Here is a 27,910-nt window from a genome sequence, read left to right as displayed (position 1 = left end):
TCACCAGCTCCAGTTTTTTTGTGGCTGTCAAAGTGCCGGGGTCTGTGGTAGTGTCTAAGTTCATCGTAGTTGTGGCTCTGCCACCGAGCGTTGCTGTTTTAGCACGACGGGCAAGCACTTTAATAGCTACACGGCTGGAAGTTTTCTCTCGAACACGGCAAGCATGCGGCAGGTCGGAAATTCAAAGTGGCTGAGAAATGCGGCAGTTGCGACTGCGGCGTGCCTAAATTTTCATACGAGACTCCAACCGCCGAGGTTTTCGTGGGCCTAAGTCGGGAACGTTTCCGGCTGGAGATGAAGCTTTCCAAACAGACATTTACAGTGAGCATCCCTGAAAACTGTGTGCGGCTGTTCCACGCGATGTCGTTGTACGTGGTGTGGGTCCGCAGCAGCTGCGATGGCAGCAGCACTAGTGAGGACCAGTAGTCAGTTCAGCAAAAACTTTGTTAAAATAAAGATTGGGGGATGGGGGGCGGGGGCGGTTTGCAATCGTGTAAATACACTATTGATCACAGTGCCAAGTTTGGGGTGCGCCTATTATGCGTGGAAATGAAAAAACCTGATTTTTCGCCACCAAACTGGGGGTGCGCCTATTATGCGAGTGCGCCTGTTATGCGAGTAAATACGGTAGTCCCAAAATATAGAGTGGGTAAATGATGGCCGGAGACTGAAGCATGTCTGAGGGTCTAGGTGCTTGGGGAGCCCAAAAAGCACACCAAAGAACTACAGGCATCTGTAGGACACAGTTCAAGAACCCTGCCACCAAACTACAGTAGAATCTCGATAAACGGAAATTGGTTAAACGGAACTACCGCTTAAACGGAACAAACGCCTCGCGATTGGTTGGTTTTGTATTAAGCCAATGTAAAAAAAATCTCGTTAATCGGAACTCAAATTTTGCGACCCCCGCGTTAACGGAACCGAAAAACTCGAAACCGCAACTAGTTGGACAAGCGCAGTGCCATCGCGGTACGCATCAATGCTCCCCTCCGCCTCCTCCCCGCGTCACCTCTCCGGTTTCCGTCTCCGGCGGTTTCCGGTTTGCTCGTACACTGCCCTCCGCATCGCTCGCTCGCGTTCACGGCGGTTGTGTTCAGTTAGGCCTAAGCCCTAGAGCTTTTGTTCGGTCCGATGGCAGCGCAAAAACGACCGCACAATGCACTTGCGTTGGAAAGGAAGATGGAGATCATCAACGACTTCGAGAGTGGTCGCTTCACGAAAACGGCGCTAGCGACGAAGTACGCCGTCCCCAAAAGCAGCCTAACAAGAATTCTTCAGGACAAGGACAAGCTGCGGAAGGCGTTCGAGACGTCACGCTTTGGTCCTCAAAGAAAACGACTGCGAGCGGCTGACCACGAAGACTTGGAGAAATGCCTGGTGCTTTGGCTGCGCAGAGACCGCAGTGAAAACATCCCAATCAGCGGGCCACTAATTCATGCAAAAGCGGAAGAATTTGTTCTTCACCTCGGCATCGAGGGTTTCTCGTGCAGCGAGGGGTGGCTGACCCGGTTTAAAGAGCGCAATGGACTGGTGTTTCGTGCTGTTTCAGGGGAAGCTGCCGCTGCTGACGCGACGGCATGCGGAGACTGGCGAGAAAGACGGCTGCCCGAGATTCTGGAGGAATACGATCCAGAGAACATCTACAATGTAGATGGGACTGCACTCTTTTACAAGTTGCTCCCCTCAAAATCGCTATCATTTAGAGGAGAGAAATGCACCGGAGGGAAACTGAGCAAGGACAGGCTGACCGTCCTTATCGGTGCCAACATGACGGGCAGCGATAAGTTGAAGCCGCTAGTGATCGGCAAATCGAAGCATCCTCGTTGCTTCAAAAACGTCGCAACCTTGCCCGTTTCATACCAGGCCAATGGCAAGGCGTGGATGACGCAAGCCATTTTTAGTGAGTGGATTTATCGCGAGGATGCGCGCTTCTCTCGCAACAAGCGGAAAGTTTTGTTCCTGGTGGATAACTGCCCTGGACACGGAACTGTGCCAGGTTTGAAGTCCATACAGCTGGAATTCCTGCCAGCGAACACCACAGCACTGCTGCAGCCTATGGATCAGGGTGTGATTCAAGCGCTCAAGTCGCGCTTCCGCAAAAATCTTCTTAGGAGGATGCTCTTATGCATGGACCAGGGGAAAGAGTACAAGGTAGATGTACTGCGTGCCGTTTACCTCCTGGATGATGCTTGGCGGCAGGTTAGTGCAACCACCATTGCCAGCTGCTTCAGGCATGCGGGGTTTGCCGCAACCACAGAAAAACCCAGCACACAGAGTGAGCCTGATGATGTTCACGACGCAGCCGAGGAAGATTTGCTACTAGAGAATTGTGCTGCGATGGGCATTCAACTTGATGAATATGTCCAGATCGACAGCGATGTGGCAACGTGCCCAGAAAATACCGTGCACAGCATTATAGCTGATGTCTGCCCCCCTGATGAAAGTGAAGACGAGGAGGAAGAGCTTGAAAACGAGACCGCTGACTCTGATCCTGTGGTGACACCTGCGCAGGCGGAAGCGGCAGTCCAAATGCTGGAGAGTTTCTTCCAACGAGAAGAAGGTTCGGAAGTGTTTCTGCACAGCCTGTCAAGTATGGGTGATGCCATTAACAAAAAACGGCTCCGAGAGCTCGAACAAGCAAATATAAAATCCTTTTTCACTAGGCAATAAGTGGTAATTCCCACTCTTTTGACATTTTTTTTTTAAATTTCAGTACTAGTACTACTGAAAAAAAAATTCACTGCTTATTTTTCTCTAATAAAGTTTGTTCTCATAGTGTACCGTTCTCCTTATTACCTAGATTTCGCAAATTGAGATCCGCTGAGACTGCCAACTGCGCGCGCGCGCGCCAGCCGCGTAGGGATCACGCGGAAGCGGATTGCGCAATGCTGAACCTATAGACCTTATGCAAAATGCACTGCCATCTAGCGGTCGCCGCGCGCGATCCGCCATGTTGGAGGATAGCCGCCGGATTCACAGCACGTACTGGTACACGCTCGTCGCGCGCGCTCGAGTTTCACCGTCCTCAATATGCCCACACATTGCTTAGTGCCTTGCTGTATGCAGAAGGGTCACAAAGGCACCCAGGGAGAAAAGGCAAGAGCGCTTGATTTGAGCGCATTGTTATGTTTGGACTGCGGTCCTCGACATCCGCGGCACAAATGTTGCAGAGCCGTCGCTACATGTCGAGACATCGCGCAACACGTTTCGTTATCACCATGTAGCAAATGAAATTAGAAATAAGCTTTGTAGGCACGAAGAAAATATCATACAAAAGCTGTTTTTCTCCTGCGATTGCCCTTGAAGTGCTGCGATTATCGACCTCGCAAGAGAGTAATCGTGATCAGCTGTTCAGTGGTACGGGTCGCGCTTTGTGTGAACCGTCGCTCCTAGCGTTATCCGCCGCAGCGATTACACGCGTTAGTTTTAGTGCGAATATTTGTTTCGACGGAAACACTAGCACGGATTCACTTCATTCATCATGCAGCACACCACTCCGAGGCTCTTCGTATGGCTGCTCACTACTAGTACGAACTGGCCGCTCGCCGCGCGAAGCAACTTTAAGCACTAGGGCAAACAAACACATTCTGCATGAACTTTTCAAGGAAAATGAAAAGTGTCGCATGTTGAGAGGCTGCATTTTTCGACACTACCAACATGAGCGTGAGGTTTACTATCGTTTGCTTTCGGCGCCGACGCAACACACAGAAAATGCAACCACAACAGCAGCAATTCAAGTGGCACGCCCGTTCGCAAAAAGTATCGAAGCAAATAAAAACTGATTCAAACTAGAGCGAAATGCGTACATTTTTAGCTGTAAAGGAAAACTGTATTTGCCTCGTACATTTCTTGGTCTTCGGCGTCGGCAGACTGAAGTAGGACCCCGTGAAAAACTTGTAGCTCCGTACCCGGTGGCGTTCGGAAAGTGTTTTGGACGCGTAATAAGTGTGTGCGAAGTCACTTGGAAACTTGGGCAGCAGAGACAGGTCGACTGACCATTCAGTCATGTTTACAGGCTCAAGTGAGAGGAAATAAGACTTTCGAGCCAGCTCAGCCGTAAGGAAGCTATCGCAGGGCGTGCCTAAACCCAGAGAGCAGAGGCGAAACGAGCTTCAGTCATCCTCCAACATGGCCGCTTTCCACTGGTTCTTCTTTTCTCCGATAGATGGCAGCAATTTTGCATAAGGTCTATTCTCTCTCTAAACGAAACTCCTGATAAACGGAACATATTTTCCCGGTCCCTTGAGGTTCCGTTTAACGAGAGTCCACTGTATTCACGCAAATGGAAGTGCGCCTGCCACTGCACACAGGCAACTTGTCCAAGGGGAAACGGTCAGTCCCAAAAGATCTGTCTAAAATGGAACTGCCAACACCCCTATGAGAGTCATTTTCATATCATGCTTGGGCCACTCACTTGGTCTCCTCGCCAGGGTTGATGGCCATGACGTTCCCGTCGACCACGGCGACAGCGCCCCGCGTGGCAGCGGCCACAAAGTCGCTGTGCACCTTGAAGACAGCACGTTCGCGCAGCAACCGCTCGGGCAGGGTCTTGCGGGGCAGCTCACGAGTTGTTTGCAGCTCATCGTTCCAGTCCCGCGTCTGCCCCGGGATGTGCTCCTCGTAGCCCAGCTTGAAGGAGAATGCTGCAGCAGGGGAGACACACTCGGGCTACTATAGCACAAACTGCAGGCTGTGGCACACAGCATATGCGCACGGAATCAACCCTGGGGTCTTGCTCTGGCTGGCGAACTACCACTGCCCCATCAGTTCAAGTGCCCAGAATAGATTTTTGGTGAGGAACAAGTGCTGCTAACTTGCGACGATAATGCAAAGGCAGTGGAACTTGACCACTGTCAAAGGTTCAAGCCTCAACAAAAGAGGGGCACGAATATCCAATATCTGACAGCGAAGCGAATATCAAAAATAAAAATTGCATGTGAAGAAGTTTTTTCTAATAGTTTCGAATATCAAGGCACCTAAATTAAACTACGAATAAAAGCTCATCACAAAAAATACCTATGGCAAAAGAAAAGGAAATATACCGTATTTACCCAATTCCAACGCGCACCCAATTTACGGCACCAAAAAAAAAAAAAATTTTCAAGCCCCGATTCTAACGCGCGCCCGATATTGGTAATGAAAAAAAAAACTACAAGCCCCGCTTCTAACGTGCATGTGACTTCCACGAATGAAAATAATTTGCAACCGTTTTTATATTTTAAGGGGAGATGCGGGTGAAAAAACCGCGATTTTTTTCGATAAAGTCGATTTTGTATTTTCTTGCGTTTTGTATTCCCCCAAGCCTCTTCTTTTATGTGTAAAAAAATCAAAGCCGATAATCAATGGGAAGTTAGTAAAAAATACTATTAAAGCACTCGCGGTGGCTCGCGAAAGTGCGAATTTGACCGAATTTCGGGAGCGCGGCATTTCGCTCCACGGCGTCGCCCGCTCTTGAATATTCGCGGGGAAGTAGGCCTACCCATCGTCTACGAGAAGCCACTTCGGCAGCAGCGCATTCTTGATAAAAATACGAAAAAAAAGATCGTTTCCCGCCCTAGTCGAGCGTCGCGACTGGCCCTTCAAATCACGTGGTACGATCGGAGCCGTTCCATTGGCTACGAGCATTCCACCGCACGGTCGGGCGCAGACGCTCTTTCTTCGTTCTGCCGCCACCGAGACGTGAACCAACGCTTCTGCCCGGGTTTTTCTCCTATCTCCGCTATGAATGTGACTGAGAAACGAGATTTTCGCTCACGCAATTTCCTGACAAAGCATCAGTATAAAGGAAGACGCCCCAAGCGCAAGCGGAGAGCTCCGGTTACGGGAGGTTCGTCTGCTGCTAGGCGTAACTGCGGCAACGGCGATGCTTCTTGCGGAGCATCCATGACTTCGTCAGTGCGTCTGAGCGAAAGATAAAGATCTTCGACTGTAAAAACGGGCGCGGGAGCGCTGTTATCTGTGAGATCGGCATGATGCACGACCTCGTCAGCGGCGCGGCGTGCCCCGCCTGCGGACGATGTAATCTCTGTCAGAGAGTCGGCCGCAAAACAGAAAGGAGTCTCATCGTTTTTGGAACTTTACCGCCGAAATGACGCGTTTCCGACAACCGTTGTTTCATCAACATATTCTTCGATCCGCGTATCTTGATCGTGCAACGGCAGTGATGAGGCGTCCGCCCGCGGCAGTGCACGGGATACCGTCGTCGTGAACGCGGTCCGTGGTCGCTGAGCACGCGACCAATGACAAGCGCCACACCGGTTGAAAACGGCTCCTGCGACGCAGAAAACGACGAGCAAACGTGCTCCCATGTTTCCAGCAGTTAGTGAGCTCCCACATCGTATAATGGCGATGACGATGGGCAGCTATGGGGCAGTTTCGGTTTGCACTCGAATCCAACGCGCATGCGATTTTGAGACGTATTTTCCCCGAAAAAAGGTGCGCGTTGGAATTGGGTAAATACGGTACTACATATAAATTGTTCATACCCATCATAATTTATACTATATGCAGCAAAACCCTGTTAATACATTCCGTTGCCAGAGAGTTCACAGCCAGCTGTCAACTACATTGTGGCATAATGCAATGATGTGTTGAGCGATGCTGCGGCAGCTCGTGACGCCCGTCAACGCATTCATTTCATGCAAGGCATTTGCGGCACACACTTTTGCTATGAGTTGGCAGTCGATTATCCAAGGGGAAAAAGAAGTTAATCGATGAGAGAAGTGCAAGATACTATTTCAGTTTGTAAATGCCATGATGTTTGGTCACAAGTCTGACGAACAGGAAATTCCTAACTCCCGAATGTTTCAGGGGGTATAATACTTCGAACAATAAAAGTGTGGAGCGAATTGAGACAAACTGGAAGTACTACTCGCAAACTATTCACAATTTCGAATATTCACACACCACCGCTGAACACTCTGGTCCAGGTCCAGACAGCGTGGCAATCTCTGCATCTCCATCATCCACTCCTTATAATGCATGCACTTGGTAAATCAACTGTGGCTGTCACAGGTTCAAAAAACTCCGAAACTCTCATTTCTACCGCAAAGCTGTTAGTGGCCACTTGATGCGTGAGCATTGTCATTGGCGTAACACATCACGTTACCATGACATCACAGTCACATGATGCAACAACAACTGGTGCTGATAAGAGAAATGCAACGCAGGTACATCCGTCACACTACAAGCCAAGTGCAACTTCTGTCCTGTGGTGGCCCCCAGTCAACGTGTAGCAAGCCTTGAGCCTCCTCGAGCAAAAATGCAAAATGGGGTCTCACCGTCCTCTGCGCGAATGGCGTCAATGTTGTGCTCGGACGGAGGTGCCAGCCACGAATAGACCTGGTATGGCGTGGCCACCCGCTCAAAGGGGTGCCGCTGGGTCCGCTTCTTCTGGATGAGCGCAAAGTTCCGCTTGAACGAGCTGCTCACCTGCGAGGGCACAACAGGGGCCCAGTCAGATCACTTTCTGTGCCTTCTTCACCATTCAATTTGCCTCGCTTTGTGCTTTACTACCACTCCACGCTGAACCTGTGTCCCACTCTGTGCCAGTTTCTGAACGCACTTTTCACCATGCCTTGACCATTGTGAACATATTCACCAACGTTTACAATCGTCCTACTAATCTCTATGTCATTCGCTACTCAAATACCTACAACACTCACCATTTAGCTATTACTCTAGAATGGCACAGGGGTTCAGATATGGAAGGAAACAAAGTACCAAGCACAAGCAATTGATATTAGTCAACATTTAGCTCAACTAAAATAGCATTAGTACATTTTCAAAGACAGAGGTGCTGAAACAAAATCAGTACTAATCTGTCCAATTTGTGCATTATATTTTCAATATGCTGTGATCCAAGAATGTAATTGGAGTCCAATGCCAGGAACCAACACAGTGAACAGCGGATCCATCCTCAAGCAGAACACACGGGGCAACCAGGAGTTGTGCAAGGCCAGTGAGCAGGGGGATAAGCTAACTGTGGGAAAAAAACCGCCCTCAGCTCCTTCTGAAACGTGGTGGAAGTCCACAAGTCACATCACAGTCTCCTCGTCCCCATGTGGGGTGGGGGCCAAACATATTTTATCCCCCCCCTCAACACGCACGCACGCACACACGCACACACACACACACACACACACACACACACACACACACACACACACACACAAAAAGAAACCTTTTTACACCACTAGTTGGGGCAGGAGACTGTTAGAAAAGGGAAAGTAATGCAAGTACTGTACTGACTTTGAAGTCAGGAAGAACAGAGGGGTCTTGCAGAAATTGCAACATCTATGACAGCTACATCTATGAGGCATCATTCCAATATGATTGACACATTTACATTCATCTAGATTCCATGCCTGTGCTGCAGTTTCTGCTAATCCCTACCTTCTTTTTTTCACCAATCACCAGATAAGCTACACACTGTATGAGGTCTGATCATAAAGACATCCTCGCAGGGATCTGAACATCACTTGCTTGTGCTGTTGCGAGATTTACAAACCCCACCACTGCCCTTCATCCTTGGCTGCAGCACATGCACCTCTAGAAAGAGGGCAGCACGCGGCCAGCTCCCTACCTGGCTGAGCAGGTCAACGAGGGAGTGGTAAACATGCTTGGGGGAGCAGGGCCTTGGGTTGAACTCTTCCTCCGTTGATCTGAAAGTGGAGAATAAACAACCGCACATCATGCAAGGCACTATAACAAGAAATGCAAACACTCCCTTGCACCGAGGTCCTGGTGCACGCTGAAGAACCCAGGTTGGCTGAAATTAGCCTGCAGCTCTTCGCTACTGCACAGCTCACAATCATCGTATTGCTATGGCAAGTTAAGACCCCCTCAAAATAAAACCAATAAATGAAACCATCTTACTAGCCACTTTACATGTGAAGACAGTCAGGCTCAACTAAACACACAATGCAGCTTTTGAAACCACTGAAGGGCCACACTAAACCTGTGCCGATCCTAGGTTTTTTTTTTTGTTTTGTTTTTGCTAAAGACTTCCACATGCAATGTCTGCATTTAACAACAGAAGTTGATGACACTATACGATACTGTACACAAAACCAACCCTGACACCTACTAACTGCCAGTTCAACCACTGAAATAACACTCTGCCCATTACCAAGCATGCAACACCGCAGAATTAGGCCTAACGCTTGTAAAGGCCCACTCACTCATTGATGTAGAAGCCCCTTGTAGATGCTGTGATGTGGTACCGCTTGTCTTCTAGTGTCACGACGTACAGATACACCAGGTCTCCTGCACACAATGCATATATACCTATTACAGGCGGGTCCTGTTTCTCATGCACTAACCGACTCCATAAGACACTTTCGCCTCGCACTAATGTGGGAACCCACAGAAGCCCCAAAATGCAAACAACACAACACCTTCAGTTCAAAACAGCAAACAAGGGAACAATAGGCAAATAAGACACACCATGTAGTTTCCTTGGCCCAGGTGGGGGGTTCCAACCACTTGTGGTCAAAACTTTGAGTGCCTGATAACTCTGCAAAAAAAAAAGAAAGAAAAACGCTGCTATGTTTCTTGCCACGTCAGCACTCGCCTGTGAAAGAGGCACAGGTGAAATGCCACTCCAGTGATGAATCAGCCACACTGCCATCCCGAGGAACCCACTTCTTCCTCGAACAGTGTGGAGCCAAGTTAAATCACATAGTTAACCAGCGTGGTGAACAGAATGCTTGCAAAGGGTTTTTTTACTGGTGCAAAGTTTTAAATGTTCCCCCAGAAAAGAGCACACTTTCAAGTTCCGCACGCAAAGCTGTAAGAGACTACCTACTCATGACCTAGGAACCACCTGGAAGACTTGAATGAGAGGGAACCAAAAGTAACTCCTTATATGACCGCCCCTGGCAATTCACACAGGACACTCTCACCCTTCTTGACATTACAACAGATGCCAGAGCAAGCAATGAACTTTGCACTGGGGTGCATTGAAGCATGGCCTTGCCAAGCTGCATCCGACAGCTCTGTGAACTGGTCCTTTATCTGCATTTTTTTTGCAATGCAGAAAAAATTGGCTGCGGTTTAGCTCTGAAGTGACGTAATAGCTACAGCTGGCCGAGTGGAACTCGCTCAGCCAAGCTGCAAAGTCAGTCTTTCGCTCCGTTTCGCTGGGCCTTCCTTCGTCATCTCCGTCCCTGGACATGGATTCACGCTCCCCCTCTCCACTCCTCCACCCCTCGGTTTCGCCAGCGCGGCACCGCCGGCAGCTGCTCCGCACCACGTGACCAGCCACGACGGCGCAACGCTGAAGGCTCGAAATGCTAGCATAATGTAGGTGCACAGTACGCACACCAGCTGCGTGCTCTGACTCCACTCCGCGCATGCGCATAACTGATGAGACGCGCGGTGTCTGCTCCACCGCCAGCGCAGCGGCGAGGCGTGCACACCAGCTGCGGACTATGATGTCACTTCGTGCATGCGCACAGCTGGCGGAGCGGCGGTGCCACGGCTCAGCGCGCAGCCATGCTGACCTCGTGAAGCAGCTGGCGTAGTGTAGCTATCGCTACAATAAGCCTGAATTTGAGCGCTTAGTTTCTTTTTTCCAATAACGATAGCTATCTGAAAATGTTGCAAATATTCAGTACCATCCAGGGTGCACCAAAGCGCCACAAAGTGACATTCACAGGTTCGGGTCCCTCTGTGTGCTCCTGCCACCATTACCAAGCGGCACCACCGCAGTCATTCGTCACATACCTCACAAAAGTCGCCAATTACGAAAATATTACAACTCCACCTCCACAACACTGCAAGAGCGGAGTAGTTGAGCGACGAAATCTGACACACTTGGCTCCATTTTCCTCTCAGAAATAATCGAAGGCCAAGCTGAAATTCCACTTCTATCTGTTGCTAGAGCTCAAACTTTGTTTTTTGTTCCGAATGCAGCACATTTTTTTCTAGGCTAGCGCGGGAGTCATGCAGCAAGATCATTTTGGTGTCCCCCATGTATCTGCTACACGAGAACTGAAGTTGTGCCCGAGCTGAAGCTCTTCTCCAGCCCCTGGCACAGTGAACACCGAATGGGGGAGGGGGTGATCGGAGTGAGGGGGGGAGGGAGGGAGCCAGCACCTTTTGGTCCTTGGCCTGTGGTAGCAGAGGCACCAGCGGCGGCGGCTCCTTGCAGCCCGGGATGATGTGGTCGGGCGGCGTGCAGTCGACAGACTCTCCCCCGCGGCTCTTCTTTTCTGCAGGACGAGGGGAGAGAAGGAAAAACAGGCTCTGAATAAGCCAACATGCTGCCCCGCATAACTTAACTTACCACATTTACTCGAATGTAACAGGAGTTGTTTTACTGACAACAGAAGCTTCGTGCTACAATTTAACACTATGCAAAGGCAGTTGTCAAGACTGTACTCTATCTACAATCAAACCTCGCCATAGCGGAGAAGTAAAAAAACCGTAAACTATTTCGATACTGCCAAAATTTGTGACATAAAATTTTGCCAAAAACTAGCATTGAAACGCTATTCAGTCAGCGAAAGGACAGCAACTGGGGGGAGACCTTTTTAGAGCCATTTCAAAGCTGCTCACGGTGATTACAGAGGCCGCAAGAAACCGAGAGCCAAACGCCAGTTTAGAGTTGGCCTTCCCGCAGAGCACTGCCAGCCAGGATGGCTTCCCCGAATTACGCAGCAATGTCGCATGAAGAAAGGGATGCCAGAACGAAGGCTATTGCAATTTTTGCCTCCTCCACAGAAGTCTATGTCAGCCCAAGATGTAACTGAAAGACTAGAGTCGACCATGTCACTGGTTCTGAGGCACCATGGACAGGCGCGAGTCGGAATCCTGGCTGCAATTCTGGTACAGAAAGAAGTGGACAAAGAAAGGACACAGCGCTACAAACAACAAATGGGTGTGCGGTTGGAAAGTGTGACATAAGGCTCCTCTAGTACAAGATAAAGCATGAACCGTGGTGTGAATGCTTGCCACACCACCACCAGCCACTTGCACTGCGAGGAAAAGCCTACCTCTTGTCATCCAAGTGGGCAGAGCTAGGCACTTGGCAGTTTGATACAGTCGCCGACCGTTTTTTCGGACTTGAAGGGACCCGAAAAATGGTCCGAATAATCGAACAGTCCGAAAAATCCGTGAAGCACAAAAAATCACTTTATTCAGAGGAAATCGGCTTAAAAAAGTCGCTGATTTTACCTTGCGGCAAATTTCTTTTGCTGGCGACGATTTGCGCTTGTATTTGCGCCAAAGTTGTCGTTTCGCTGTACACGCTGGACAGCAAGTTCACAGCGTTCGTAATTTGTGCAAGCGATGGCTGTGGTAGGCCGCCCGAGTCGTCGTCGGAGTCCGACTCGTCTTCAGGTTGAAGAACCTGGCGTACAAGTTCGTCGTCCGTGAGGTCCGCACACATATCGAGGCCGTCGTCCACTTCAACAAACTCGCGGAACGTGGAGCCCGTTGGAATGTCCATTCCGTTCCCGCGAAGGTCAACGATGAGGTCTTCGCCACTGTCTGCAGTCAAATCCTCAGAATCGTTGCAGTCTTCTACGTCATCGACTTCATCGGCGGAGAATCCAGCGTGCCTGAAGCAATTAGCAATTGTTTCCGCTCTCACTGCCTTCCACGCGTCAGCCAGCATGCTAACCGCCGCAAAAAGATCCGTGGCGTACTTTTTCCCGTTGTCAAAACAAAGGACTGTGCGCCGCAGAAGACGGGTCCGATAATGCACCTTCAGGTTTTTGATCACCCCCTGGTCCATTGGTTGGAGCACGCTGGTGGTGTTTGGTGGCAGGTATTCGAGCCGAATGGCTTTCAGGTTGTCGATGGTGCCGTGAGCCGCACAGTTATCAACAAAAATAATAACTTGTCGCCCCTGCCGCTCGAAACTTCGGTCGAGTCGACGCACGTAATCTTCAAACAAAGCATGAGTGATCCATGCCTTGGAGTTGCTGCAGTACCACACGGGAAGGTTCTTCGCGCCCTTAAAACACCTAGGATTTTTTGATTTGCCTATCACAAGAAGTGGCAGCTTCTCAGTGCCAGTGGCATTTGCACCTACCATTACTGTTATCCTTTCCTTGCTGTGGCGGCCCCCTGAACAGGAGTCACCCGAAAAAGAGAGGGTGCGGTCAGGCAACATCTTGAAGAAGAGGCCGGTCTCGTCACAGTTGAAGGTGTCCTCCGGGCTGTACTGGCTCAACAAGGGCTTCAACTTCGTCTGACGGTAGTCTGCTACCGTGGCTGGGTTGGCGGCTCCGCTCTCCCCGCACATCTTCTTAAAAGACACACCGTGTCTCTTCTTGAAACCGCGGAGCCATCCGTCCGTGAACTTGAATTTTTCAATTCTCATTCTCACGGCCAGGGTCTCTGCCTTTTCCTTCAACGTGTCGCCCGACACTGGAAGGTTTTTCGCTAAAGCAGCTTTAAGCCAGAGTAGCAAGGCCTTCTCCAATTCCGGGTGGTCGCCTTTCCTGTCGTTCTTCTGGCTGCTGCTGTGGGACGCCTCAAAGGCGGAAAAAATCTTCTCCTTATTTTTCACGTAATCCGAAATAGTTTGCTTCGACAGTGCGAACTCCTTGGCCACGTCAGCTTGCGTTCGCCCACTCAGCACTAGCTTTATGATCGCTGCCTTTTTCTCAAGGGTCATGGTAGAATAGCTCCCACGCTTCTTTGACGGACCCGGCAGCACCGGCGGGGCCATGTCCACAGCCCGAGTGCGCACCACACCGCTCGTCAAACACGCAAAAATGAGGCACTTTTCGTTCAGAGCGGTGGAACCGCCGGACGCAAGGAACCGCCGGACGCAATCACAAAACGGCCAAAGGATTGACGGCGCGCCACTCGGTTGACGCAGTCGGAGAAACTCGTGTGACAACACGGCGAATGGCGAACGTATGAGACAAAGCACAAAGGGATAGCTACCCGCGTCAGCGTTGGCGACAAAAGCAGGTTGACGGCGATGACAATCCGACTGCCACCTCGAAGTGGCAGAAATTGCAGGGACCTCTACTGGCAAAAATGGGGCACCGAAACCATGTCAAGCCAATCCAACTGCAGAGCCAATCCACCTCAATCCAAGATGGCGCCTGTTGTGCCGGCGAAAAGCCGATAAGATGGCAGATTTTGGCCTGCAGGCGACTGAAATTAGTCCGAAAAATCAAACTTTCGGACTTTTAAAGTCCGAAATATCCGTCGCTAATATGTATGCGCTTCTATGGGGTCACTGACGGTGCCTCACTGAAGTCCGAAATATCCTACAAGTCCGAATTATTGGAGTCCGAATTACCCGTCGGCTACTGTACATCCATTTTACGGCAAATCCCGCTCGATATATGAAGCGAGAATCGCACTGTTTGTTAAAAATATCTAGGAACAGTTTGATATAGCTAATAATTTGTAATATCTGTGTCCCTTATAATGAGGTTTTACTGTACTTGCCTACTGGTTAGTACGTGGTATAAAAAAAACTTGACTTACTCTCAAATCCTACGTTGTACAAGCAGATGCACCAAAACATGCATTGCGCAGGTTCATAGCAGGTGTACAAACATTTTATGAACATATAACTGAATAACTAAACCAAATTACCTCCACCAAAACATGCCGCAGTTGCTTGGAAAATAGTGGACATTAGACAAAGTCACTGAAAATGCACCCCCCCCCCCCCCCCCCCCCAAAACAAGGAGGGCAGGTGCAGCGCTGTCTGCCACGATGCATCCTCACCAAGGATGTCCCCCTGGGTGACGACATTGAGGAAGGCCAGGGAGCTGCAGTCCAGGCCGTTGTAAGCATCCCCGGGGTCCAGGGACTTGAGCAGGTCTCGCACATGGCGAACATGGATGCGCGCCTCCCGCACTGTGTACGGCTCTGCAGGGGAGGAGCCACAATGGGGTCCACACTTGGTCAACGGCCGCCTTCTCCTACAAGTGCTTCCCTCCATTTGCCTGCCTTCCCTTTAATGCTTTCCTCTTTTTTTTTCTTTTCAGTCATCCCGGAAACAATGTTCATTGACGACAGATAGAAACAGAGCTTCCGCACATTAATCCTGGCCTGGGCAACATCGAGAACGATTTGAAAGAGAAGAGCGGGGAGAAGGTACACTGGTTACGAGGCCGTTCAATGCCTCTGTTCTCCCGCAAACGCTCTTTAATGTGAACCGGCAGCTGTTTTTCAGAACTGCCACCACAATAGCTCATTCAGTGATAAGAAACACGTTCATGATGAACAATCGAAAGGGCCCCTCAAGCGAGGGAACCTCACAGCACACCTGCTGCACCTTTCCTCATGAAACACCTGCGAGGAGAGCAATAGGCAACGGCACATAAAAAAGAATACCATTAGGGCTGGTAAAATGTTTAGGGGAATCCCCCAAGCTGGAGTAAATTTGTAATAAGGGAGAAATTACTCATTGACATCCACCCAAGCGCAGCCATACGGCTACAAAGGAAAGCTACACAGCTTCCACTGAAACTTCGCAGTTAAAGAAAAATTCGTCCTGGTCCAAGCGTTCGAACCCGGGACCACCACATCACCGGAGCAGTCGCTCTACCAACTGAGCTAACCGGGACGGCAAGCTCATGGTAGGGCGAGAGCAAATTGATCAATAACTCGAAGTGGAAACAGTGTTGGTCAAATGTTTAGGGGAATACCCCAAGGTGGACTAAATTTGTAAAATTTACCATTAGGGCTCTTGCAGAGAGGGAACAGCTCACCTTCAACAACCTTGATGAGGGAGCCCTCCTTGAGGCCCGGGATGTTTTTGAGCTCGGCAAAGTTGTCCAGCGTCGTGCCGTCCAGCTGAAGGCTGAAGCACGTCCGGTGGCAGGTGTCCTCCCGGTCCATCAGCAACTGGTGGATCTCCTGGACCAGCTCCATCGAGCTCACCTGCAGGCACACGAGAAAGGGGCAATGACCCTCGACACAGCGCAATCACGCACCCACAATTACAAACCAACTTGCAGTGTCATTAACAGGCAAATAAAACACCACTCCCGAAGGCAACGACACTACACTTGACCCAATAACTTTAGCACAGGCTGAAAATAACCACGATTGGCAAAAGAATTCCGAGAAAACAGCTGCAAGAGAACAGTGAATTAAAACAATGGCTTGTGTAACGCTAAAATGAAGGTTAAATATTCTTTCCAACAAGTAACAAGATTCATAAACTTATTCTTTGCATGTTATGCAAATAAAATCATTGATTACATCAGTTACATTTATCGGTTAACAGCCTTCAAACTGTAACAAAACCGAAAACATGCATCAACAGAAAGCAATTCCCTGAAAAACTCAGTGTGGGCAGGAGTTGAGACAACCTGCCAAGCCAAACATTAATGGTTTTCAACCGGATGATGGCCCTGCCCTTCCATTCGATTCACCTTTTAGCCTCCATGTTACGAGCATTACCAGGAACTTCGAGACAAGTGGAAATTAGATGCAAAAAAGGAGTTATCAAAGGTTCACTAGACATATTAGATAAAGCAGATGAAGACTGCAATGTCACAATTGAGAACACGGCCACCTGGCCCGCGTCTCTCGATATGACGTGCCCTGCACGAGACGAAAACGAAGAGATCTGCCACGATAACTCCAGACAGGCAAAGTACAGTGGGTGATACGCTGCTGCGGCAATGTCAAGGCCAATTCCGACACGTGAGACACCATGAAGATATCGCAGGTGCATCCTACAACTACAGTTAAACTTCATAATAGTGAACACGTAAAAGAAGCAAAAAGAGTCGATGTAGCCAAAATCTGTAATACTATAAAATTCTCTCAAAAACACATGCAGCACGGGCATTACAATTTTGTCAGTGGCAACCCTTACTGGAGTACAATGAAAGGTCCTTTTCGCAAGTTATGATGCCATTTTAAAGAAAAGACACTCATTGAAATTAAGGAGGCCACAGAAAACAAACAGCAAAAACAAGCTGGGTTGGCTTCTCCGCACTACAAAAGTGTCGCGCAGAAAAAGGTGCACCAGAATGAAAGCTCCCGCCATTTTCGCCACCTTTGGGACAGCCACAGAGCAAAACGTTTACTGTCAGGCTACAACCGGCCAAGCCGCTACTTCCTAGAGATGGTGTCGACGGCCAAGAGAGGCGCGAAAGCATGCCGACTGCCCGGCTACCAATACTCCCTGCTACATTTTCCACACCGCTGCTGGTGCATGCTAAATAAAAGGAGCAAACCACGGCGACAACGCTTGCCACACCACCACCAGCAAGCCATTTGTGTAGTGCGGAGAAGCCTGCTCCTTTCCACTAGAGCAGGCATCGCTGGGTGCACTGGAAAGTTCATATAACCACTGCTTTACGGCCATTCGCATTTGGCACGCAAACTGAAGGTAGCATGTGTTTGTTAAAAATATTATGGAAGAGTTTGACGTGGCCAATAATTCTTGGTATTTGTGCTCGATATATCGAAATCCGACTGTACTTTTCATACTAAGGCAAACATCAACCCTGCTAGCACATTTTCGTCTGCGTTGCTAGAGGTCTTGGAACACTTTAAAAGCTCTGCTGAAGTGTGGCTGAGAACAGTACTGTCGGGTGCTTTGCTCCTGCTAGTGTGCATGCAAACAAAAAGGTTTTTGGCCTTAAAGGTTGACATAAACATGTGGGTGGTGATACACCTCGTTCACTTACTGGGTGCTTTAGTAGAAATTAAGAAGACTGAAGACAGCCGACAGAGGGAAAGATGGAACACGCATGTTGTCCTCAAGCAGTGGCTCACTGCAATTTACATAGAAGGCATGTATTCTGCACAGCACCGTTTGTTTTTTCAGAATGTACGCCTGTTTCTGGGGGAGGGAAACAAATCCTGTGCTGCAGTAAGTCTCCGCAGTAAGCTACCAAAAGCAGAAGCATGATGATGTATGACCCACAGCGGTGATGCTCATTAACTTTTGTTTCTTTGATGCAAAATGTCACTTTCAGTAAGGAGCTTTGGAACATTCATAAAGCATTTTCTGACTAAGTCTATTTTCATGGTATTCATAACCTTGCCTTTTAATGAAATTAGAAACAATGGAAGGAAAAGACCATTACTCTCCCGATAACCACTTCCTGTGTAATGCTCCCTGTAAAGTAAGCACTCATTTGTATATGAAAGTGGAATACAGGAAAGGAAAAGAATAAAGGTAAGAAGAAGAGAGAGAAAAAAAAAAGCCTTGCTCAAGTACAGTCATGGACAAAAGTTTGCGAGATGCGGTTTCTCAGAAAAAAATAAACAATTATTTCTGCGTGGTCCTCCCACAAAGCAGGTCAATAAAAAACACTGAAGCACAAGGGGACGACCCGCTTGCTCCATCTCATGAAAAAATACCAGGTGGCTACTTTCTCATTAATTATATTTGTCTATAAAATAATTACACTATTACCTCCCACTGACTAACAAAATAAGTATTCCCTATGCTTTCCCTGGTTTCGGTGACTAAAGGCTTCCTTAATTTAGGCGATTGAGTAGAGAGGCTACACAGAAATAATTTTTTTTCAATAATTTGCACCCTGCCAACTTTTGCCCATGACTATTCTTGCCCGAACTTTCCTGCTAAGACAGCAGCCAGTAATCCAATCAATCGGTATGTTACACCGCAAAGTATTTATAGTTAGCCACATCAACGTTCTTGGTTACCTTGCAAGCACATCATTTTGCATTTCTGAAAGAAATCTAGGGTCAGATGATGCCACTTGCAGAGCAAGAATAAAAACCAAGAAAAACGTCAGACAAAGGGAGGTTAGGGGAGGGATGACCCCCCCGACTGCGTCTAGTCAGAGCTGCATCACCGCACCTGAATGTCGAATGGCTCCAGGCCGGGTGCCTGAATGCGCACGTTGAAACCCGTGTCCTGGATGAAGACCAGCTCCTGTCCTCCAGCCTCTGCTGCTGCTGCCACTGCACCCGATTTGGCTGCGGCCCCATCTTCCTCCTCCGACGTGGAGGAACCCTTGCCACTGTCCTCGGCCGAGCCCAGGCTGGCAGCGTCCCCTTCTGATGTCGCCGTCATGGCCTCTGGCTTTGATTCTGCGCAAAGGCAAACAAACAAGACGCTGCAACCACTTTGAAGAGCGACAATAAGCCTGCCGAGCACAATCTCCGCTTCTGCCATTCTTCCACCCTGGGTCGAATGTCACCAGAAAGCAACTGTGCTAACCCGTTGACACCCAGACAGCAGTGGCAAAGCTGCCAAGAAAAGCAGCAGCGAGTGGAAAAACTTAGCCCGGCCCTGGTCTGCCAAGTCATGCAAGCAAGGGGAAGAGGACAATGAAGCGGAACACTGCGGTGGCCATATCACACAACTTTACATCATCACCATCAGCCTGACTACGCCCACTGCAGGGCAAAGGCCTCTCCCATGTCTCTCCATATGACCGTGTCCTTCGCCCCCTGCTACGCTTGCCTTCTCTTGGAATCCACTCCGTTACGCTTAAGGACCAGTGGTTATCTTACCTTCGCATCACATGCCTTGCCCAAGCCCGTTTCTCCCTCTTGATTTCGACTAGGATGTCATTAACACGCGTTTGTTCCCTCACCCACTCTGTCCGCTTCCCATCTCTCAACGTTACACCTATCATTTTCCTTTCCTTACGTTACACCTATCATTTTCCTTTCCATAGCTCGCTGCGTTGTCCTTAACTTAAGCTGAACCCTCCTTCACACCTGTGTTCAAAAGAATGTCAACCGATTCCCCCCCACAACCTTGAAAAACAAGCGCCCACAGAAATTCAAGGCAAACTGAAAGAGCCAATGCCTCAAGTTTCGTGCCTGCACAGCCAGTTGCAACAACATGACCAGTTAAACAGGTGAACTGGGCACTATCATTTCACTCTTAGAGTAAAGCAAGGAAGAAAAAAAAGGAAAAAAGCCAGATTCCAAATAGCCAAAGCAGATTCAAGTTCAGACTCAAGCCTCATTACTCTTCCAAGCACTACAAGCGCTCTGTTAGTAGTTGTTCACACGAGTTCAGATCCTACTCATGTGATGTCAAAATTTGCACCCCCAACTCCATCAACACGAATTGGTGTAGTGGGCAGCTGTAGAACTTTACACTACTACCATACACCAATTTTGCCAACAAATGTCCAGATTGTTGCTACAGTAGGATAGCTTTCTCTACACCCAGACTGCTAAATTAATTCCGAACAAATACCACCTAGTCTTGTCATTATCACCAAGGAAGAAAGCACAATTTAATGGTTACATGAAGCTGACTGAGTGAACACTTATAAAACAAAGATTGCAACAACTTGTGAACAGAGCTATGCTGCAATCTTCATAATAACTATCACTAAAAAGAAAAAAAAAGAGTGCTTCTTGTGCTCCCTGGGTAGCAGCACACAACACACATTTCACAACAATTCCAAACACCACAAAAAATATACACATAGTTTGGAAAAGGAAAGACATGGATGTTTACAATGCACTGGTACCGTCTTTGTCAAAAGTAACCAGGCTGCATGGTATGCTTCTAGCTTGTATACTGGAGCCCTTGTGGCTTTCTTAAGGACCGAAAGGTTTTGGAAGGTAAGAAGACACCCAGTCCTTACCTTTAACGACTATTTCAGCTTCAGGGAAGCTGTAAGGGCTCCACTGTACGAGCTAGAAGCAAACCATGCAGCCTGGTTACTTTTGACAAAGACTGTATATCAAGACGGACAAAAACTGGCAAGAAGCGATGGAAAGCATGCATGAAAATTTGGACAGTTGTGCCTATGCAGCAACCAAGTTCAATCAGCTCACACCCAAGCCAATACCTCTGTGCAGCTACGGAGTTCGATCAGCTCACAACCAAGTCAATACCTCTATGCAGCTACAGAGTTCGATCAGCTGACAACCAAGTCAATACCAGATCTATGCAGCTACCAAGTTCGACCAGCTCACAACCAAGTTCGATTAGCTCACAACCAAGTCAATACCTCTATGCAGCTACAGAGTTCGATCAGCTCACAACCAAGTTGATACCTCTATGCAGCTACCAAGTTTGATCAGCTCACAACCAAGTCAATACCAGATCTATGCAGCTACCAAGTTCGACCAGCTCACAACCAAGTTCGACCAGCTCACAACCAAGTTCGACCAGCTCACAACCAAGTTCGATCAGCTCACAACCAAGTTCGATTAGCTCACAACCAAGTTCGATTAGCTCACAACCAAGTTCGATTAGCTCACAACCAAGTTCGATTAGCTCACAACCAAGTTCGATTAGCTCACAACCAAGTCAATACCTCTATGCAGCTACAGAGTTCGATCAGCTCACAACCAAGTTGATACCTCTATGCAGCTACCAAGTTTGATCAGCTCACAACCAAGTCAATACCAGATCTAATGCAGCTACCAAGTTCGACCAGCTCACAACCAAGTTCGACCAGCTCACAACCAAGTTCGATCAGCTCACAACCAAGTTCGATCAGCTCACAACCAAGTTCGATCAGCTCACAACCAAGTTCGATTAGCTCACAACCAAGTCAATACCTCTATGCAGCTACAGAGTTCGATCAGCTCACAAACAAGTTGATACCTCTATGCAGCTACCAAGTTTGATCAGCTCACAACCAAGTCAATACCAGATCTATGCAGCTACCAAGTTCGACCAGCTCACAACCAAGTTCGATCAGCTCAAAACCAAGTTCGATCAGCTCACAACCAAGTCAATACCTCTACGCAGCTACCAAGTTTGACCAGCTCACAACAAAGTTCGATGAGCTCACAACCAAGTCAATACCTCTATGCAGCTACAGAGTTCGATGGGCTCACAACCAAAGTCGATAACTCTATGCAGCTACCAAGTTCGATCAGCTCACAACCAAGTTTGATTTAGGAATTGGTTCTTCACAGAAGCGTCCTGAGCAGCTCCAACACACAAGCAAGAGAACTATGGTACCAACGTAGTTTCGATATTTCTAAAGAACGGTGCTCAGCACGTGTGGTTTGCAGGCCCCTGGTTGAAACTGCACAAAAACTAAAGAAACACTGCCGACCCTCTATATCCCAATGCCACAAAGATAGCGCACCTCAAGACTAAAGAATGCATGGCGCTTCACACAAACAAGCCGGAAAATGTGCACAATGCTCGAAAAGAGGCACATGACAGACCGATCCCATAGCACTGACTTTGGAAAAACATTTACACATGCTTGTTTTCAACAAGGACACCCCCCCCCCCAAAAAAAAAAACAGAACAAATGTGTTAAAGCTGAGTCAGCACATTAGCAGGCTCTTTAAGATCCATTGTTTAACACCGGCATAAGTGCCACAGGCTAAGGGGCATGACCGGATGCACGGGCTGCCGTGTTGCTGCAAGATAAACTGAAGCACTCGCAAATCAGGTGCACTGCAGGAGTTTGGTCCAACTCGTGCTCAACCTCTGCCCTTTCCCCATCGGCAAGCAAATGAGTGAACAAAGTACGAGCCTTCAAATGCTACAGAGCAAGCTTGCAGGAAAGACGAACATGCAAGCATCAGAGGCCATCAGTAATACCCAGCAAGCGTTCAACCAGAGGAGACACACGCCCGACAGATTCATCAAGTCTGCTTTGATGCAGCAGCCTCACAGCGGCTGGCGGTTTTTGCACTTCCATGTCTATGACCTGCCCTCATCACTGATGCCACACGGCAATCCTTCATTGCGATGAACTCAAAAGCCGGGTGTGTTAAAACTAGCAAAACACCTACAACACTGCACTAAGTAGCATCACAAGAACAGCAATCGTAGCCGCAACTCTAAACTGCAAAAACGCAAATCTAAAATCAGCTCCCCACCACTGCCTCCAGTGCCAGGAAGCTTTCTTCACGTACCAGTCGCCGAGTTGCTACCACCGGCCGACGACTCCCCAGCTGCAAGCTTCAGAAGACATCCCTGACTGAGGTACACTGCCTTCCTTGTTCCGTCTTCAAGGGGCACAAGCAAGAGCATTTTGGGCTCCCTCCAGAGCATTAAAATGCCAGCAAGACCACAGCCACTCTCCGCTGTGCTGTGTGCTACTGATGAGAGCCTCTTTCAGCACGGGCCAGCGGCAGAGAAGCCAGATAAGAACTTTTAAGAGAGATCACACTGGACAGGAAAGAAGGGGAGAGGAAGCCATGGACCCAGATAAGATGAGCTCAGCCAGAGACTGGAAGGAGGAGAGTGCGAAGGATATGCCTGTTTGCTGGGGGCCGCTTATCTCGGGATTTATCACACTGATGCACACGAGCCCCTAGCCCTCTTCTCTAGAGCTCCAAACAGACCGGTAATTAGGGTGTCCCTGCCCTTCTTCTCTAGCTGACCTGCTCTCTCATCACTTCTTGAAGAGGGGCAAAAAGAAAGACTGGGGCAGTTTACAACTCGCATGCGAAAAAGACGCCAAGAGCGGCTCCCAGCCCCAAGCAGCACAGCTTCCCTTTTCAAGTGGACGCTCACTCTATTTTGACAGCGCGTAACACAACACCTCGTTTAGTGCTTGCTAAAACTCCAAAAAAATGTGCTGGAAGGCTGAATATGCCCAAAGAATGCACCACAAATGAACTAATATCACAAACTGCAATTCAAGCAGTGCTGCTTTTACCCTACATGCTACCCTTGTGTCTAAGTAATTCCATGCGTCTTTTTTCCAGGAGATAACCACCCCAGTTAAACATGCACAAATACCCACCTCTAAGCCAGAATCAAAGGAACATTTCTCAGCTAATAAATTAACAGTGTCACCTGCCACAAGCCAGGAACTGATCCAAAATGATGATAGCCTAATATTTTTAACATTACACCAATCTGAAGCGCTCATCCCCAAGACCGAAACTAAAAACCCTGTAACATCGAGGAATAGTATATAGAAGAAAAAATGCTACTGGTTCAGCATCCACTGTACATCAAACTAAAGCTTCAACCATTTTTAAAAACTAGCAAAAAGCTGAAACCGTAATATAAGCATTAAGCTAAGCCATAGCTACCACAGTTTAGCCGGTTGCATGCAAGTACAAACAACTTCATTTAAGAGTAAAGTATGCCAATATGACACTGGGTAAAGAAAAATTGTATTTACTGGGGAAACTTAACTGGAAAAAGCAAGAAATTTATGCTTAAGCTAGTCTAAAGGAACTCAGATTCAAAACTACTCCTCGTAAAAGCTGTCATTTCTTAGGTAAAAAACACAGGTTCTTTGTAACTGAGAGTCACTATCCAGGCTGGTTTCACATGCAGCTGACGTTTGATCATGCCTAATCAATGTCGAAACCTGCAGAGAATGCCCGAAACTGATCTTTGACAGCTCAGCATGTATATAAGTTTGAAATGTTGCAACCAAACGTGACAATTCCGAAACTCGGCGTCACCATTTTCCCAGATGTAAATAATTTCAAGCCTAGTCTCAACTTAAATGAGCAATGCGTTAGTAATATGCCAGGACTGTCACAAAAATGCATATGAAGCAACAGAAAAATTTATCACCAGAATAATCCTACAGTTGACAGTGCAGGCTGCAGGAAAACAGGAGCTCCCAACTAGACTACAAAAGCAAGCAAGCATTTTGAGTGCTAGCCACCAAGGTTTCCGCCGCCGCGATGGCTAAGTGGTTATGGTGCTTGGCTGCTGACCCGAAGGACGCGGGTTCAATCTCGGGCGCGGCGGATGAATTTCTGATTTCTGAATTTCTGGATGAATTTCTGAGGAGAAATTCTACAGACCCGTGTACTGTGTGATGTCAGTGTACGTTAAAGAACCCCAGGTGATCGAAATTTCCGGAGCCCTCCACTACGGTGTCTCTCATAGCCTTAGTAACTTTGGGACGTTAAACCCCATAAACCAAACCAAACAAAGGTTTCCGTGCAGACAAAAAAGGTATGTGTACAGCATGCGCCCTAGAAAATACAAAGATAAAAAAAAGGCCACCACCGTCTGAAAAACATTGGAGTAACGAGCGTTAGCCGTTTGGTTTACTAGAATTGACATGAATGAGATGCGAGATGTGCCGTTTTCTAGTTGCTGCCACAGATGGCGCTGTCATCTCTAGGTGGTAGCAGACCCCACGAAATCTCGAAACATGATGAGTAAGAGCTAACACTATTAAAAAAGAGAGGCAGGTTGCGAAAACATAGACCCCTTTGGCCAGATCTGAAGCAGCCAAGTCAGCTATTAGCAACACTGTAGGGAAGACAAAGTCCTGAAGACCTCAGCATCAGCAGCTCTATAAGCAGGTTATCAGTGCCTCACAAATTTGCTGCATTTTTAGAACCACTGAGAGAAATGCAGATGTTACGATAGGCCTGCACACCTTGCGAAGACACAGCTATGAAGTCAGCAGCTGACTTAGGCTGGCTGCTGCTCTGTCTGAAATTTCATTCTTATCTGGCATAGCTACCGACATGTTTCGCATGCAAAGAAAAAGAGGCAAGTGCGTTTCCCGAAAGATTTTTTTGTTTTCTGCTCACCACAAAAAGTGTGCAATGTGACAAAAATCAGGAGCAGGTGCACACACTCTTCGGACACACCTTTAACCTCACATAAACAAAAAGCAGAAAACTTCATTACACGAAATATAAAAAATAGGCAGGAAGCAAATGGCCTTCAGCTGCAGGAAGAATTAAAACTGCTATGCACAGAATAAGACCCTCCCACCAGTAACAGCATTACATTACTGCTGCTCACAGTGGCCTTTCATAGACTCAATAGCACGACAGTTAAGCCATGACCACGAAGAAATGAACACCTTCCAACCAGTCAGACGATGCCTGCAAGCCAAGGCCACAAAAACTGCCCCAACAAGAAATGCACATCAATGATGAAAGTGGTGCTCCACAAAGAGAAAAAGAAAAAAAGTTTCACAGACTAGCCTATCCTGAAAGACGTTTCAGTAAGTACACACACGCGAAAAAACTACCATTCCTTGTAATGAAGTAGTGTTGTCAGCAAAGATTCACACAGTTAAGCTTAGCACAAATTTTGACAGAAGCAAGCAAGCTGTAAAGTAACTGCGCCACACGTGAAAGAAACGCTTCCTACTGATCGAATAAGAAAAGGAAAGTACCCATACGCTCAGCAGAGAAAACGAAAGCACAACGATGGAGAAGGCATTAAATGCCTCATGACCTCGGCTAAAACAATGGGTAACCATTATACTGGCATTGCCAATGCATTATTCTTCCACGCTCCAAAGAACAAACTTAGCAGCCACATTATAAGCTGATATGAACAAAACTTTGCCAAGTTTGCCTCATCTTGTGTCGACAAGCCGTTCAAACTGAAGGCGAACATTCTGCAGATCACACTTCTTTCTGAGCAAATGCAATGCTGAATTTTTTGTTTCTTTGAAAAAGAAATCAAGTGTGGTGTCTGATAACTCCCGCGCATTACACAGAAAGTAGGAGAACATCCTCCCGTTTCCTTTGCTTTACCTCCGCAGTTAAGAGAACGTGGGCTACAATGCTGTGGCAATGCAAGCACAACTGCGCCTACTGCAGCTACAGGGAGCTTTGCTATTAAACTGCCGTGGCTTGTCTACAGTAATTTTACTACTTTACTAGGCACTGATGCAAGACTAAAGTGACTTTCCATCAGTGCCTAGTGGCCCACAAAACAAGCAGCACAGCCAGGTGGAGAAGTGGCACGCAATATGGGGCAATTCACACACGCAGACGTGTCAGGGGGAAACAGCTGGACAGCCCTGTTGGAATGGAATGAATTAGGGTTCCCCATCCAAAGCTCTGACAGGGCAGGTGCTGCCGCAATGCAACACAGAACAACATCAACTCGACATGCCCAGTAACGCACAGCGGCCACCCTTTGGAGAGCCTTGCTGCACTGGTCAAACTGCAGCGAGCGAAGCTCATCTGTGCCCGTTAAGAAGGAATTCGCAAGCGGTGATGCAGAGCTCAGAAGGCAATGCACGGCATTAAATGTGAATACACAAAAAGGAAGCAGACAAACAGGGTATTCACAATAGCTTGCCACATGCAAAGAAAGACAGCTGGCAAATGTTAGATGTGCTTTATGCATGGGAGATGTACAAGCTCAAAATTGCCACTGTCAATGACGCACCCATGCATGCACGCACGCACGCACGCACGCACACACACACACAATTTAATTTAGTCAGCAATAAATTAAATTTTTTCGGACAACCGACTGAACTCGTGACGTTTAGCTTAAGAAGCTCTGTGATCCCTGTTACGTAGGCCTTAGAGATCCACGAAAAAGAAAAAAAAGTACTGACACATTCTAGTTTGTTAGTGAAACCGCTGGCGCTGATGACTATTCCCTTTTGCGGGATTTTATAGGTTTTTAAAGCTCTGTTTTCAGTGAAAGTTTGATACTGTAAACTACTTATTTTTCGCAAGCTGAATATTTGACCGGTTCAGGTAAAGTCGTTATGTCGGAACACTTCACAGGTACTAAATTCATAAAGCATAGGTGATTGGCCCTTATCCTTCATTTCGCCCAAATTTAGTCAGCAGTAAATGATGGAGCAGGAACAAAAGGTGCCTGTGCGCTGTCCAGGTGGTCATGTAATTAATTCCCGAGCCCACCACTACAGCACCTCTTTCTTTTTTCACTCCCACCTTCCTGCCCAGACAGATACTGCGCCATTTCTTTTCCTCAAAAACCAATTTACCAATTTTAGCAATAAATGAGTCTTCTGCTGAAGACACATATCACCACAGTCACAAAGAGCCACAAGACAATTTTTATTAACAAAAACTCGATGGGTTTGTCCCTAGTGCCCCCTAAAAGGCATGCCTGCCCAAGGAACTAATAAAGAAGCTAGGGCTAGCACATGCGCCAAATGCATGGGCTCCTGTGCTCCTGATGTGCTCCCGACATGACCCTCACGTGGTGGAGCCACATCACTCTAAAACCATTAGAGACCAGGGAGCACAACAGAGACCCCCTAATTAGCTCAACAACTGCTGATGTCAAACTGCCACAAGAACATTTGGAATGTGGATACTACAC

General features: G+C 47.9%; 1 protein-coding gene across 3 annotated transcripts in view; it reads right to left on the bottom strand.

The window, feature by feature from the left end:
- Positions 1-27,910, bottom strand: part of clu (clustered mitochondria protein homolog) — an 85,567-nt gene that overhangs the window by 49,440 nt on the left and 8,217 nt on the right. For 2 of the 3 annotated variants that reach the window (XR_016288968.1, XM_089572767.1), the window contains exons 1-10: positions 22,783-22,953; positions 18,779-19,011; positions 15,696-15,867; positions 14,707-14,850; positions 11,101-11,216; positions 9,448-9,517; positions 9,183-9,267; positions 8,585-8,663; positions 7,281-7,431; positions 4,415-4,643 (exon numbers count right to left, since the gene is read on the bottom strand). Coding sequence is in view for 2 of the 3 variants with exons in the window: in XM_089572767.1 (XP_089428893.1) it covers positions 4,415-4,643; positions 7,281-7,431; positions 8,585-8,663; positions 9,183-9,267; positions 9,448-9,517; positions 11,101-11,216; positions 14,707-14,850; positions 15,696-15,867; positions 18,779-19,011; positions 22,783-22,921 (1,418 nt within the window). In the remaining variant the exon portion in view is untranslated. Of the gene's footprint in view, positions 1-4,414; positions 4,644-7,280; positions 7,432-8,584; positions 8,664-9,182; positions 9,268-9,447; positions 9,518-11,100; positions 11,217-14,706; positions 14,851-15,695; positions 15,868-18,778; positions 19,012-22,782; positions 22,954-27,910 lie in introns of those variants that run through there. The other variant, XM_089572768.1, reaches the window with a different exon arrangement.

Source organism: Amblyomma mixtum, chromosome 2 (genome assembly GCF_055824585.1).
Source record: "Amblyomma mixtum isolate Tamu chromosome 2, ASM5582458v1, whole genome shotgun sequence".
Taxonomy (NCBI): Eukaryota; Metazoa; Arthropoda; class Arachnida; order Ixodida; family Ixodidae; genus Amblyomma; species Amblyomma mixtum.
The sequence above is the reverse complement of the archived record's forward strand: the minus strand, read 5'-3'. Positions and strand labels throughout refer to the sequence as shown.